Source organism: Rhinatrema bivittatum, chromosome 19 (assembly GCF_901001135.1).
Source record: "Rhinatrema bivittatum chromosome 19, aRhiBiv1.1, whole genome shotgun sequence".
NCBI lineage: Eukaryota > Metazoa > Chordata > Amphibia > Gymnophiona > Rhinatrematidae > Rhinatrema > Rhinatrema bivittatum.
In genome coordinates this window covers 5,364,644-5,381,059 of record NC_042633.1, presented here as the reverse complement: position 1 = coordinate 5,381,059, position 16,416 = coordinate 5,364,644, and the positions used below count along the sequence as shown (strand labels likewise).

The 16,416-nt window shown below is 43.6% G+C and overlaps 1 protein-coding gene across 1 annotated transcript; it reads left to right on the top strand.

Annotated features, from left to right (window-relative positions):
- The first annotated feature begins 496 nt into the window (after positions 1 to 496).
- Positions 497 to 15,827, top strand: LOC115081084 (vomeronasal type-2 receptor 26-like). Its single transcript, XM_029585595.1, has 5 exons — positions 497 to 712; positions 8,597 to 8,814; positions 12,015 to 12,024; positions 13,215 to 13,338; positions 14,914 to 15,827. Exons 1-5 carry the CDS (start codon positions 497 to 499, stop codon positions 15,825 to 15,827), a joined length of 1,482 nt encoding a protein of 493 aa, XP_029441455.1.
- Positions 15,828 to 16,416: the final 589 nt, after the last annotated feature.

The following is a 16,416-nucleotide window of genomic DNA, read 5'->3' as shown; positions in this document are numbered from 1 at the left end:
ACACTTCAATTGGACATGGGTGGGGATACTGACCTCTAATGTGGATACTACCAGCCTGCCCAGCCAGAAGATAAGGCAGGAGGTGGTGGATAATGGTGGCTGTGTGGCCTACTTCGAGAAGGTTGATGATCGCTACACTAGAGAAAGATTGTTGAGAGTGGCAGATGTGATTCATCAGTCCTCAGCAAATGTGATTGTGTGCAACTGTTATGAAATGCACATCAAGCCTATCCTGGAGATCCTTTATTTTCGCAATGTCACTGCTAGAGTTTGGGTCTTCTCATCAGGGTGGGCATTCAACCCACAACTGTTCACCAGAGAGTCATGGAGGCTGCTAAATGGCAGCCTAGTTTTCACCGCTTACACTAGTGTCCTCCCCCACTTCACTGATTTTCTTTACCATATTGGACATTCTGCATTCCCATTGGACACTCTCACTAAACTCTTCTGGGAAAAGGCCTTTGGGTGTCAATGGGAGGAACAGAACAAGTCACAGATGGTGACTGGAAAAGAGCTCATCCCATGCACGGGTGACGAGGACCTCAAAGCAGTGGTCCCTGTGCTCTTTCAGTTGGATGATTTAAGTGTTTCCTATCATATTTACCTGGCTGTTTACGCTTATGCATATACCCTGCACAACATGATTTTGGATGGAGCCAAGGAAGATGTGTTTGGAATCCAAACCAACATTCAGAATATCAAACCATGGCAGGTATTGGTATTAATAATTGTGTTTTTCTGTTTAGTTTTAATATGCAAACAGGATCTCAGTGTTATTTTGTTTATAACTTTGGAAATATGTATGCAGCCATCAGATAGCACATTCATGTTTTCTCCACTGCACATGAGCTTCTAAAGGCCAGGAGGGAAGGCGTAATGTTAGTATGACAATTCTCTAACTATGGGGATAATGTTCAAATAGCCTGAATGGCTGCAAAGTAAGTGGATGCTTTTAGCATTTGGAATGTGCACATACTGTATACTATAGAATGAGCAATTTACACCTGCAATTTGTGCAGGCAGCTGAGGGCAAAGGGGACAACACCATGTATGTTGGAAAATTAAATATTTGCATGCTGTTTTCCTCCCCTTACGTAAACTCTCTTCCACTTCTCCCCTCCCCTCCCCAAATATAGAAACATAGAAACATAGAAATGACGGCAGAAGAAGACCAAACGGCCCATGCAGTCTGCCCAGCAAGCTTCACACCTTTTTTTCTCATACTTATCTGTTTCTCTTAGCTCTTTGGTTCTATTTCCCTTCCACTCTCACTATTAATGTATAGAGCAGTGATGGAGCTGCATCCAAGTGAAATATCAAGCTTGATTAGTTAGGGGTAGTAGGGGTAGTAACCGCCGCAATAAGCAAGCTACACCCATGCTTATTTGTTTTATCCTGACTATGTTATTCAGCCCTTATTGGTTGTTTTTCTTCTCCCCTGCCATTGAAGCAGAGAGCTATGCTGGATATGCGTGAAGTATCAGTTTTTCTTCTCCCCTGCCGTTGAAGCAGAGAGCTATGCTGGATATGCATTGAAAGTGAAGTATCAGGCTTATTTGGTTTGGGGTAGTAACCGCCGTAACAAGCCAGCTACTCCCCACTTTGTGAGTGCAAATCCTTTTTTCCACATTTCCACTTGCTGTTGAAGCTTAGAGCGATGTTGGAGTCACAGTAACCATGTGTAAGTTTATTGAATAAGGGTATTATCTGCAGGCAGTAGCCGTCATTCTGGCGAGCCACCCACTCTTTATTGATGGCCTCTTGACTTTATGGATCCACAGTGTTTATCCCATGCCCCTTTGAAGTCCTTCACAGTTCTGGTCTTCGCCACTTCCTCCGGAAGGGCATTCCAGGCATCCACCACCCTCTCCGTGAAGAAATACTTCCTGACATTGGTTCTGAATCTTCCTCCCTGGAGCTTCAAATCGTGACCCCTGGTTCTGCTGATTTTTTTCCTACGGAAAAGGTTTGTCGTTGTCTTTGGATCATTAAAACCTTTCAAGTATCTGAAAGTCTGTATCATATCACCTCTGCTCCTCCTTTCCTCCAGGGTGTACATATTTAGATTCTTCAATCTCTCCTCATAAGTCATTTGATGAAGACCTTCCACCTTTTTGGTCACCCTTCTCTGGACCGCCTCCATCTTGTCTCTGTCTCTTCGGAGATACGGTCTCCAGAACTGAACACAATACTCCAGGTGAGGTCTCACCAAGGACCTGTACAAGGGGATAATCACTTCCCTTTTCTTACTTGATATTCCTCTCTCTATGCAGCCCAGCATTCTTCTGGCTTTAGCTATCGCCTTGTCACATTGTTTCGCCGATTTCAGATCATTAGACACCATCACCCCAAGGTCTCTCTCCTGCTCCATGCACATCAGCCTTTCTCCCCCCATCGAATACAGTTCATTCGGATTTCCACTCCCCATATGCATGACTCTGCACTTCTTGGCATTGAATGTCAGCTGCCATATCTTCGACCACTCTTCCATCTTCCTTAAATCCCGTCTCATTCTCTCCACTCCTTCCGGCGTGTCCACTCTGTTGCAGATCTTAGTGTCATCCTCAAAAAGACATATCTTACCTTCTATCCCTTCCGCAATGTCGCTCACAAAGATATTGAAAAGGACCGGTCCCAACACCGATCCTTGTGGTACACCACTTAAAACCTCCCTCTCTTCAGAGAGAGTTCCATTTACCATCACACATTGTCTTCTGTCCGTCAACCAGTTTGCAATCCAGGCCACCACCTTGGCACTCACTCCTAAGCTTCTCATTTTATTCACCAGTCTCCTGTACGGGACAGTGTCAAAAGCTTTGCTGAAATCCAAGTAGATGACATCGAGTGCTCTTCCTTGATCCAATTCCTTGGTTACCCAGTCAAAAAAGTCAATCAGATTTGTCTGACGGGATCTTCCAATGGTGAATCCATGCTGCCTCTGGTCCAGCAATTCTCCCGACTGTAGATAGTTCACTATTCTCTCTTTCAACAGTGACTCCATTACTTTTCCCACCACCGACGTGAGGCTAACCGGTCTGTAGTTAGCAGCCTCTTCTGTTTATAGTCCAGCTGAAAGTGCACATGGCTATAGAAGCTCATATGTACTTTTACATAGAGAGAAGAGGCAATTTTCATTCAGGCAACCAACAAAAAATGCAAACAACAACAAAAAAATAGATTTGACATAACAGAGTGGTGGTAACTGAATAAAGGTGAAGAAATAAACAACAGTCACAGACAGAAATATCAACATTAAAAAAAACAAAACATATTCTAGAGTAAAGCCAGGATAGGGCGATATGATAGAGACATATAAATGCTTCTGTGATATTAATGCAAAGGAGGAGGTCTCTTTTAATGGAGGTTTTGGAAAGAGTAGTCATGACATGAAGATGAATCAAAGGAAATATTTCTTTAAAGAAAAGTTGATGATGCATGGAACAGCCTCTCAGTGCAGGTGATGGCGACAAGGAGAGGATCTGACTTAATGAACGCATGGGACAATCACAAGGAATCTCTGGAAGGAATGGTAGGGACTGTAGAGATGAACAGATGGTGTAGATGGGTGGGCTAGATAGCACATACGGGGGTTCATATTGAACATTTAGCTGGATTTGTAAGTTATTTGGCTAAATGCTGACTTTTGAATATCTCAGCCACTTACCTGGCTCACATTTAACCTATAGTTAAATTCCAGGGAATTCTGGGGTGTAGATAAGTTAGCTGGATAAGTTATCTGGCTAACTGGCCATGATATAGAGTAGTCCCAAAGTTAGCTGGCTATTTTTATTTGGCTAACTAAGATAGTCAAGTAGATTGTTGTGGCTGTGGCCTATGGTTGGGAATATGTGTGATTTTTAAATGTTTGTTTGTGTACACACTAGATATATTTAAACATTGTGGATTATGTTTGTATAATATAAACTCTTTGTTATTTTGTAAATTTTGCTTAGGAACTTTTATTTCTATGCATTAGTATTGCCTTGTGCCTTCACTTTGTACCTTCCGGTTTTGTGTATCAGTATGATACATTGGACCAGATCTATGAAATCTCACAAACACAAAGAAACGAGGCAATGTTGGAGTGGGAAAGAAAAGAATGTGCACGTATTTCATTTTCAGAACACTGCCAGAAAAACAGGTGCAAATTGTAAGGATCCAAAACCCACTGGCCACAAATTTTAAAAGCAAAAAATCTGTGGTGATTAGTTTATGGGAACACAGGGCCTGCTAACCTCCAAGCTCTCAAAGTGGGAAAAACTCTTCAACATTTTTAACCTGGGATGTTTGAAAGAAAACTGGATCATGAATGCCCAGGCAATGCATCAGTGTAAGAGAATGAATTAAAACTGTCAAATCCTTGGATGCTATTCTCAGCTTTACTAGAAGCAAACTAAAAATGTTCAGTGGGGTGCGTCACCCCCCCCCCCCCCTCCATTTACAGAGATACATAGGTCCTGACATCATGGGTTCACATATCGCTAGTTTGCACCTTTCCCCTCTAACCTCCCACTGCCTGTTTAGGGTAGCAGGAAGGGCATACACTGGGACAAGGAGAGTAGCACTCTCTCATCATGCCCTTCACCCTTGCTGCCGCTTCTGCTCTGGAAGTAGGACTATGTGAAGAGAGGTTTGCCACTTCTTCCTGTTCATCTCAAACAGGCTGATTCAGTCCTAGGTTTCCATGCATAGAAATATTATGTCGTTATTTAATATTTGTATAATACTTTCCTTAGATGTAGTCTAACCCAAAGTAGCTCACAAAACAAGAAAATGCTACAATAAATAGCAATACGTTATGAATTCAATAAATAATGATAAATGTCATAAAATAATGGTAGTGTTTTGTCTACTCCCTTCCAGCGCCATCTGAAGCTAGGAGTGTCTTCGGCTTCTGCTGCTGATAAAGCTCCTGAAGCCACAGAAATAGTGTCGTGTTGCGTGGCTGGGTTCTTCTTCTGATTTCCAGCTTGCAACTTATCGGCGTCCTCCCATGTGTGTTCATTTAAGAAACACTATTTTCTCAGAATGATTTGTTTCTCTACAGATCCACTACTGAGCTTTCCTCAAGCCCTGCCTGCTTTTGGTCATTTGATTCATCTGAATAGCATAACAGGCGGTCAATGTTGTAGACCCACTTTTCTTAGGAAAATCAGAATATCTGCTCGACAGCTACTGCCGTTTGACATCTCGTCACTAAGGATTGTGTATTTCCAGCACCTCCCCGGTTGACTCCCCACCCACCTGATGACATCATACTGGGCGCCGGGCTTAAATGGGAGGCGCGCACCTCTGTCGCATGCACGGAGTGTGACAAAGGAACCTGCTCTTTGTTCGCTCCTTCGTGCGTGCATTTTGTGCCCCTTACATCCTGAAAGTTGCTGTTTATGATTTGGCCTTCTCGGTAGTCATAGCTTTTGCAGTTATCAGACAACCTATTCTAACCATCTCGGGCCAAGGACATTATGGTCTTCACTCACTCCCCATTCATGTCACAAGGTCTTAGTAACATCAGTTTCCATAGTCAACAATCTACAACTTTTAACTTTTCTGTTACTAAGGCCTAATCCATAACTAAGAAGGCAACTTTAATTTATTATAGTCTCACCTCAATTAATGCTGATTGCTTCTGTATTATGGAAACCTGGCTTCATAACTAGGATGTTCCCATTTTGAATCAGTGCTGTCCTGGTTCATACTCCTATATTCACAAATCCAGAGGCACAAGATGAGGTGGTGGTTTGGTAGTCTTTTTCAAAGGCTTTCTTAAATTTTCAAAAATTATTTCTATCCCATCTCCTTATGAAATATTTTTACTAAAATCTCATAAGATTAATATCTGTCTAATCTATTGTCCTCCAGGACTGCTCGACCATAACTCCTCCCCTTAAATGAATTATTGACATATCTTAACTTAGATCTATCTAAAACTATCATTTTAGAGGATTTCAATCTCCATGTTGATCAAGTCACACCTTCCAACATGTTTATGACTCTACTTAAAGCCCTTTCAGCCTTTCAACAAATATTTGGCCCCACACAGAGCTGGCGACACTCTTAACTTGGTGTTTCTGAATCCTTTGACATTTGCTATTTCATGTGCAAATGTCTCAGCTTTACAGGTCCCTTGATCTGACCACGTCATTATTCATTTTACCCTTGACTCTCTCCATGGTAATTTGGTAATCCCTAACTCAAAAGTTCCCATTTGCAAAAGGATCTTTATTAATCCAGATGTCCTAAGATCAACATTTTTGCCACTTCTTGAAACCCCCTGTCAAAACTCCCTGACAAAATTGGTTGAGCACTGGGATTCTGTCCTACTTTCTGAATTGATGAAATGGCTTCCCAAAAAAAATCTTTATTAAGAAATGCTCTCATATAGCCCCTGGTCTAATTTTCGCTTCCAGGAACAAACAATTGTAAAAAAAATGGCATTTGAATTCTACCCCTGATCATCTATTAGCATATAAAAATTAATTGTCTCTTTATCAGGTAGCAGTTATATCTACAAGAAAATCTTTGATATATAACAAACCATCAGAGTCTTTTAATAACCCATGAGAATTGTTTCACTCTGTAAAACCGCTCATCTCTCTTTCTGGGATCGCATGCTCTACCCTCACTTATGCCAGGTAGCAATTTTGCTGAGACATTTGCATAATACTTTCCTGACAAAATTGATTCATTATGTGCATCTTTTATTCAAGATATTGGACCATTATTAACAGGACCATTTGGAACAAGTTTGATGAGGTGTCCAGACCAGAAGTTGAGACCATAATTTCCAATCTCAATTCTTCTACTAGTCCAACTAACGCTTGCCCTACAGCAATATTGAAAGTTATCCATTGGGACACTTCTGGTTTCATTGCTAAATGTAATAATGCTTCTCTTTCCACTGATCTAGTCCCTGATTCGCTAAAATGTGCAAGGGTCCTCCCAATCTTAAAGAAACCCTCTGCTGACCTGACTATCCTCTCAAACTATGATCCCATTTCCTCTCTTTCCTAGCTTGAAAACATCATTGAAAATGCTGTAATGCATCAGTTATCAGATTTCATGGATTCTCACTCTTTATTAGATCAATATCAATTCAGATTTTGCAACGATTACAACACAGAAATGTTACTCGTTTCCAGCTTTGACACTGCATTCCGTGGTTTTGATAATGGTTCAGAATAGATCCTCATCTTTCTAGATATTTCGTCAACTTTTGGTACCATTGACCACTCCATTTTACTCTCACACCTTTCCTCTCTTGGCCTTTTGGGGACTGTCTTTCTATGGTTCAATGTGGGTGATATTCAATTTTTCTTTCCCTTTAAATCTTTCTGGGCACAAACAGAACAATTTGTGGGTCTTTGTCTTTTTTTTACATAAAGCTGGCTGTATCAAAACAAATTAACGCTTAATGTTAAGAAGTCCGAAATAATTATTCTGCCTCAATATTCAGCAAACACTCACTTTAAAACCATCAGATTCCCATATCTAAATCAATACAAAACCTTGGTATCATGATTGGCACCCTCTCTCTACGCATCTGCACATAAGCATGGTCTGTCAATCTCCATCACATTAAATGTCTGTTAGAAACCCTTCCACCCCCACCAAATGGTGGGGGTGGAAGGGGAATAGAACAAGGAGCTAAGAGTAACAGATAAGAATGAGAGAAAAAATGTGTGAGGCTTGCTGGGCAGACTGGATGGGCCATTCGGTCTTCTTCTGCCGTCATTTCTATGTATGTTTCTATGTTTCTATATTTTGGTACTATCCTATAAGCCTTTCTCTTTTATAGTCTTGATTACAGTAATTCTCTGCTCATTGGTTTCCTTGCTTATGTGACTCATCCCCTTCAAATGCTTCAAAATACTGTTGCCCGTTTACTCAGGGTACATCTATTAGATAACATATCACCCCAATGATCAAATCACTACATTGGCTTCCAATTTTTTTCACAAATTCAATACAAGCTTTCAGTGACTATTCACGAACAATGTTACATCACCTTGGATTGCCTCAATATTAAAAATATATCCACCACCTCGTCCTGTACAAACTTTCAGCCAAGGTCTCTTAGACATTCCTTTCTTTAAGTTGGCTCATCTTGACAAGACATGCAAATGAGTCTTCTCCATTGACGGACCAACTCTTTGGAATTCCCTTCTTGTGCATGTGAGAAATCTGAAAAATCCAACCCTATTTAAAAAGACACCGAAAACCCGTTTATTTAAAATGGCATTTGAAGACTTGCAATAATAAGTTCTTAACAAGTACTTTGAAATGTTTCTGATTCTTTTCAATTTTAGTGGTTGTTTTACTATTTTATTCTGTTTTACTTGTTATTACATTGATATTATGTATGTGCATTGTACCCCTCTCTGAACTGTGGAAGGGCTGGTAGCAAATATTTCAAATAAATAAATAGAAAGATAAATAATTAACTCTTTGAAATGTGGCAAAACCATCACTAGATCAGCGTGTTATCTGAGAAAGAGGCAACACTAGATTGAGGGTGGAGTAGGGGAGAGACGTGGAGATGTGAAGCTATCTACATAATCATTTAATGCCTTTCCATAATCAATGCAATTGATAGGTCCTCCATTATCTCTGGGATGTACATTTTACAACAGAGTCTGGAGAAGACATCTATTTTGATAAGAATGGAGATGTGCCAACTGTCTTTGACATCATGAATATTCAGATATACCCAGATGACACCACCAGACTGGTAAAAGTGGGTAGATACGATGCCAGGGAATCCCCAGCACTGGAAATCATTATCAACGTTAGTGCCATCTTATGGAACGAAAAGTATAACCAGGTGAGAAATAAAGGCTTTGGGATGAATTTCAGAATCAGATAAAAGTAGAGGTGAACAAAGTGCAAAAGTCCTGCAAATAGATTAGCTTACATAACTTTGAAAGATGAATGTTTTTGTCAAAGATGTTATTTTATACATATTTATTGTATTTTATATTTTATTGTAATGACTAGCGGTACCCCGCCACGCGTTGCAGTGGCAGAGTCAGGTTCTTTTCCCTCCCTCCCCCTTCCCCTTGCTCATTTACCTCAGTCACTCATCCTCCTCCCCCTTGATCACACACACCCCCTTCCCTCCCCTGTCCCCACTCCAACTCTCTCCCCTCACACTCACCTCTCCCCTCATTCTCCCTCCCCTGACACTCACCTCCCCCCTCATTCTCCCTCCCCTCACTGTCACCTCCCCCTTGCCTACTGCCTACTCTGCAGATCAGAAAACTTTTGTCTTTCTATTTCTGTGGGAACCCCCCACCCCAAACCCCCCACCCCCAATCCCAACCCTTTAAATCAAATAATAACCCCCCACCCTCCTGCCCCCCCCCAAGACCTGGGAAATTAAAATTGTTGGTGCTACATGTGGTCTGTCCCCGGGTGTCTGTGCGCGTTATATAGTCAAATAAGGGAGTGCCTAACCAAATTTACACTCCCAAATTTGTTTTGTGGTCTGGGGACGGCTATTTTGGTGCGTTCCCGAGATCGTGCAAGTTTAGTGTATGTATTTGTGTGTGAACTTCCCCCTTCCCCCAAAAAACAACCCTATGAGAAACGTTCTCTTAAACTAACCACCCCACACTCTATTGCCCCCCTCCCCCAGTCCTGCGAAAAACAGTAGCCCCCCCCCAGAGTTGCCGAATGAATGAAACCTGCCCCCTCTTATGACCCATCCCAAGATGTTCGCAATTAATTCATTACCACCCCCCACCCTCCAAACCCCCCCGAGACCTGATAAAAATGTCAGTCGGTGGAGCAGGCGTTCAGGAGCGGTCCGGGAGCGATGTATTGACGTTGGTCCATCGGCTGCGAGCACTGAAAAGGGTCCGACGGCCCTTTGCCCTTACTATGTCAGTGGGGTGGAGTAATGGCAGTGGTAGGTCCTCTGACATAGTAAGGGCAAAGGGCCGCCGGCTGCCAGTCCTGAATATGGTGCCGAGGGGCCCTCGCCCTTACCATGTCACATGGGCTACTCCGCCATTGGTGTCCCCAAGTGCCATAGTAAAGGAAAGGGCCGTTGGCACCATGTTGATTGCTGGCAGCCGAGGGCCGTAGTGCAGGAGATGTGTCCCGGACTGGTCCTGGCCCCCCCCCCCCGCTGGAGCCTCCCGGACCTCTGTCAGGTTTTGTGTGTGTTGTGAGGGCCTGGAAAGTAATTAAATTTGGCATGTGTGTGGGGGTGTGAGGAGGGTGGTTTTGTGTGTGTTGGGAAGCTGTGGGAAGTAAATGAATTTGGCATGTGTGTGGGGGGCGTGAGGAGGGTGGTAGATGTATTTTATCTGTAAAGGAAATAGTTATCTTCCGGCGAAAAAAGTGCGCGAATGTGTTAAAATGGAAGTGAAACGTGGACCTGGACTGGCGAAATGATTAGTGTAGCGTGTGTTAGTGTAAGGTGTAACAGATGGCGCTTACGTCCAGCAAATGTCGCTGTTTTCTGAAAAAATTTGTAAACATATTTTACCTGTCACAGGTGTGACATATCTGTAATGTAAGTACAGAAGAAACTTCCTGTATGCGAAATGAAGGTTGTGTCGAAATCTGAAAGCAATCGGTGCAGTGGTTTCTGAGATTAGCGATTTTGTCCAAACTATTGAACATTTTTATTTATATAGATATATGACTTTCTGACATGTTAATGCTTGCATGTGTCATAAGCTGCTTTGGGCAGTCCTTTCATATTGAAAAGGTGAGTAATAAGTATAACTAGAAATAGAAAAAGGCTTTTGTTTCATGCAGCTTCAGATAGAGGGGAATAGTTTAGAAAATAGTCCTTCCATGGTACAAATAATGTAGAAATGTCAGGCCTGTGTGAGTGGAGCGGCTGCTGAATATCTAGGACAATTAAGCAAGATAAGTTTATCCAGTTAACATGTTCAGACAGATAGCAGCTGAATATTGCCCTCATAATGGGGTAGATTTTCAAATAGCGCGAATTGGCCTACTTTTGCTGGCGCATCAGGCGCAAGCAAAAGTAAGCTGGATTTTAGTAGATACGCGCGGAGCCGCGCGTATCTGCTAAAAACCTGGATCGGCGCGCGCAAGGCTATTGATTTTGTATAGCCGGCGCGCGCCGAGCCGCGCAGCCTATCCCTGTTCCCTCCGAGGCCGCTCCGAAATCGGAGTGGCCTCGGAGGGAACTTCCTTTTGCCCTCCCCTCACCTTCCCCTCCCTTCCCCTACCTAACCCACCCTCACGGCCCTGTCTAAGCCCCCTCTTACCTTTGTCGGGGGATTTACGCCTCAAGGAGGGAGGCGTAAATCCCCGCGCGCCAGCGGGCCTCTTGGACGCGACCTGGGGGCGGGTATGGAGGGCGCGGCCACGCCCCCGGACCGCCCCGGGCCGTAGCCATGCCCCCGTACCCGCCCCCAAAACGCTGCCGACATGCCCCCTAAACGCCGTGACGACCGGGCCCGCCCCCGACACGCCCCCGACACGCCCCCCTCGGAGAACCCCGGGACTTACGCAAGTCCCGGGGCTCTGCGCGCGCCAGTAGGCCTATATAAAATAGGCTCACCGGCGCGCAGGGCCCTGCTCGCCTAAATCCGCCCGGATTTGGGCGGATTTAGGCGAGCAGGGCTCTGAAAATCCGCCCCAATGTTTTTATTCCAGTTGCAGTCTCCACCATCTTAAATAAATCTGTGAGGTCAATTTTAAAATGAGTGCACGTGTACGCATTTACACGCGTATGTTTTAAAATGCACCAACTGCACACAAGTATGCTCCTAATGTTAAGAGGTTACTCGAACCCAACTAGCGCACGACTGTCTTCAATAGGACCTTGTCAGCCTTTACGTGCGTATGCCATTGAATTTTAAATCCTGCTCGCGCAAGGCACATTCCCAGTTTTCCAATGAGCCCACCAGTTTGTCCAGTTAATAGTGAGGTCTTTCAGACCCTGCTGGTTCTTTATCCTCCATGCTGCCCAGCTGAACCTATAAACGCTAAAATGTGAGATCTGCAGACTTGCTCCACATCAGGAGCAGTGGTAAAGTGATGCAGGTATTTTATTTATTTACCAACATTCATCTCAATTGAGATATCACACCGGTTTACATTCAGGTACTGTAGGTATTTCTCTATCCCCAGAGGGCTTACAATCTAAGTTTTTGTACCTGAGACAATGTAGGATAAAGTGACTTGCCCAAGGTCACAAGGAGCAACAGCAGGACTTGAACCTTGGTCTCCTGGTTCATAGTCCACTGCTCTAACCACTAGGCTATTCCTCCTCCCTATCTAGTATCTAAGTGCATGTGCTCTCGTTTTGTTTTCCAGATTCGGAGTTACGTGTGAAAGTCATGTCCCCGCCTAGGAATGCCCATGCCGGCCCCTTTTCCACCCCCTTATTCCTCACACACACGCGGGTACATATGCACGCATTTTGCAGCTTTTTAAAATACGTGTTACTCGCACGTGGCTCACATACGTGTGCAATACTTTTCAAATCGACCTGTGAGAATTCACTAATTTATGGAAGAGCTCACTACAAAAGCTTCTCCTGATTGTGTGTCTGAGAACGGTGCGTACACTCTCAGAAAAATAGCAATGAAAAGTGCTCAGCAGAGAAAATATTCCAAACCATCTACTTATCTCCCGTTGCCCAGTGAAGCAGGGATACCGACTGTTAAAACCCCTGCAGGGGACAACAGGCTGAATTATCGAGGGTCACAGGCAATACTTCTTCTGTCTTGCTCTATCGCTCTTTAATGGTCCTGAAAAGCTCAGGCAGACTTGAAATCTTTGCCCTTTTCACTTTCCCATTGATCAAATTCTCTCCTGCACTCCTATTGGTTGTTAGTCATGTGATGAGGGCCACACTACAGTTCCAAAAGGAAATGACAGGCTGTGGCAGCCATATTGAGAAGGCCTGCAGACATCTCAGAAGAAACATGTCAACAGTTGCCATGAATGTATGGGACTGCGTAAAGAACAAGATATGAGGGTCTACACACATATGGTGCAATGTTCGAATAGAGATGGTGGAAAACAAAGTGTTAACGGGACTAAAAAAAAAAATGCTTGTTTCATGCATAGGTGATCCATAGAGGTAGTGGAAGTGAGGGGAAAGCCAGATACCAAGTAATCTGTGGTATTGCTGTGGAAAGGCAGAAAGGGCAGACTACAATAGGAGATAATGAGAGAACCTAGATACATAAGTTGGCTAATTCTTTTATAATTCACAGACGCCTCGCACTGTCTGCAGTGAGAGCTGCCTTGTTGGATACAGGAAATCTTCCAGAATGGGACAGCCCACCTGCTGTTTCGACTGCGTCCCCTGTTCCATTGGAGAAATAGCCAATGAAACGGGTGAGCCACTTCTGGTGATTCTGTGAATCTACTTAGCACTTTTTTAACTTCCCAATCCTACGATGTAAGGCTTATTATAGAAGGGTTTGGCGAATCCATGTGGGTTCTGTAATTGTCCTAAGAGCCAGTCCTGGTTTTATCCCATTTCATGCTGGGACTTGTAGATCACGTTTCTACAAGCAAGGCACAAAGATGCAAGGTCCATATTTATAAGGGCTGAATGGGTTGGTGCCTTGTCTTTTGACTGAGGATTTAAATCATTATATCCCAGGTAGATCTTTTTGTTCCTCACAAGCATCCTTGCTCTGTATTCCAGGGCTAAGAGATTTGTTACCTGTTGCACCTTGACTCTGAAATGTTCTTCCAAGGGAAATTAGAGCAAAGGAGGTTCACCATTGGTTTAGAAAACAGGTTAAAACATGGCTGTTTGGTTCAGAGTTTGACAATATCTGGGTGTGCCATGTAAGCAATTACTGAGGCTTACTTTAACAGGGCAGTACATGGATATTTTGATTTTAGTGGTTTGGCTTTCTCTCTCTCATGCATATTCATTGTGGATATCCTGGCTGGTCAAGTGCACTGTCAGGAGAAGATTGAGAAACACTGTTTTACATGTGTGTCAGGTTTCACTAGAGCCCTCTGGTGGCACAGAAGGCAGGACATCACTTTCTTATTTAAGCACACTCCCAATTTAAGGCCCAGCATAGACAGTCCTAAGACCCAAACTTCACCATAGAGAGCTTAGGGGTACATTTTATAAAGTGCACGCGCGCATCCATGTGTGTGCGGTTTCTGGCGCGTGCAAACTCCGCACGGTGACGCATTTGGGCCTTCTCCAGTCTGCTCCAATTAAAGAGCCTTCTCCAGTCCGCTCCTACCCCCCTACCTAAACTTCCTCCCTCTTCCCCTGTCCTGACCACCCCCTATCTGACCCCACCTATCTTTCTTTTTTTTTGTATGACAACTTACCAAGCTGAAGTAAGTTGCATGTGCCGGCTGGCTGCCGGCACACGAGTCTTCGGGACAGCGTTTAAAAGTGCTGTCCCAGCCTGCCCCTGGCCCCGCCCCTCCCTGCCCAAACCCTGCTGTCCCAGCCCACCCCCTTGAAGAGGCCCAGCACTTGCGTACATACCGGTGTTTACGTGCATGGCCGGGCCTCTTTGAAAATTCACACAGCGCCCGCAAGGCCCAGCCAGACGTGTAAACCCCGGATTATTTTTTATTTATTTATTTAAAAGTGTTTGTATACCGTCCTTACAAACAGTGTTTAATCAAAACGGTTTACATAACTAAATAAAAAACAAATGTAAATAAAGATTTAAATTTAAAAGAACATAAAGATTATCAAATTATAAAAGCTCAAAATTACAAAAATATATAATAAAAATAAAAATCTAAAACAATGAATAGTTTACATAAAAAATAAATCAATATATATATATAAGTGCTCAGGCCTTTTAAAATCCGGCCATTAGGTTGTAGGCCCTACACAATTTTGGCAGCCCTCTGGAACCTTGTACAGTTATAGCACAGATAGAGATATTGCATTTGACCAATGTTTCTCTACCTTTTCAGATACAACTAAATGTTGGAAGTGCCCAGAAGACCAATGGCCCAATGAAAGTCGAGACAAGTGCCTACCCAAAGTTATCGAGTTCCTGTCCTATGAGGAGCCCCTGGGAGCATCCTTGGCTGCTACTGCCATTATCCTGTCTTTGGTTACAGTCCTTATCCTTTTTGTTTTCCGCCGGTTCCAAGACACACCAATTGTGAGGGCCAACAACCGGGACCTCAGTTATTTCCTCCTCTGTACCCTCACACTGTGCTTCCTCTGCTCCCTAACATTTGTCGGCTTTCCCATAAATCTCACCTGCATGATTCGTCAACCTGCCTTTGGCCTCATCTTCACTGTCAGTGTCTCTTGCATATTGGCAAAAACTGTCACTGTGGTCATTGCATTCAAAGCAGTGAACCCACGCAATCAGCTCCGAAAATGGGTTGGCCCAAAGATACCCAACCTTCTTGTTATTTGTTGCTCCCTGGTCCAATTAGCTATCTGCACTTATTGGATTTCTAGTCATCCTTCCTTTCCTGAGTACAACACCAGATCTGAAAGTGGGAAGATAATCGTTGAGTGCAATGATGGGATGACCATACTCTTCTACTGCATGCTGGGATATATGGGCTTCCTGGCCAGTATTAGCTTCTTGGTGGCCTTTTTGGCTAGGTCATTACCTGACAGCTTCAATGAGGCCAAGTTTATCACCTTCAGCATGCTGGTCTTTGTGAGCGTCTGGCTGTCTTTCATTCCCACTTACCTCAGCACGCAGGGGAAGTACATGGTGGCAGTGGAGATCTTTGCCATTCTGTCCTCCGGAGCAGGCTTACTCTTTCTAATCTTTTTCCCCAAATGCTACATTATTCTCCTCCGGCCAGAGATGAACACCAAGGAACATGTAGTAGGAAAAAATACAATGAAAAGAGAGTGACTCTATGTTATAATAATTCAAAATGCAGTATGAGAGACAAGGATCAAAAAGGAACTGAGTCAAAGACAAAATTATAAATATAAAAGTGTTAGCAATCCAGACAGTGCAAGGAAGGGTATATCCAACACTCAGTCTAATCTATCATCCACCTTTAAAGCAGGCTAGATGTAATAATAGAAAATCCTTACTTCAAATAAACCACTTCACAGCCATATAAAAAATTATTTTTCTGAAATTTTTGTGATGTAGTCAAAACACATTGGGGTAGATTTTAAAAGAAGTGTGCGCGCTACCCGGCTACCCCTCTACATTGGAACCCCGGCATCCTTCTCCTCTTCAGCATTTCTAGACGCACTTCCCATTAGCAGACACCAGCACTCTATCCCCCTCCAGTTCAATCACAGTTCTCTTTGACCCCAGAACAGTCAGCCCATCCCAGGACGCCCTCCCTTTCCTCCCCCCAGTCTGAGCCCAGCTCTCTCCAAACCTCCTCCACAACCCAGCCCAACACTGACCAACTCCCTCTCCCCAGGATTATCTCAGCACATTCCGATTCTTCTCTGCATAGCTCTCTGAAACCCTTAGAAAT

What these genes read in the sequence shown, in the direction of transcription:
- LOC115081084 (XM_029585595.1), top strand. Translation starts at nt 497, where the DNA reads ATGGTGACTGGAAAAGAGCTCATCCCATGCACGGGTGACGAGGACCTC. An exon ending in AGAATATCAAACCATGGCAG is followed by an intron (nt 713 to 8,596) that starts GTATTGGTATTA and finishes TGCAATTGATAG; the next exon opens with GTCCTCCATTATCTCTGGGA. An exon ending in AGAAATAGCCAATGAAACGG is followed by an intron (nt 13,339 to 14,913) that starts GTGAGCCACTTC and finishes CTACCTTTTCAG; the next exon opens with ATACAACTAAATGTTGGAAG.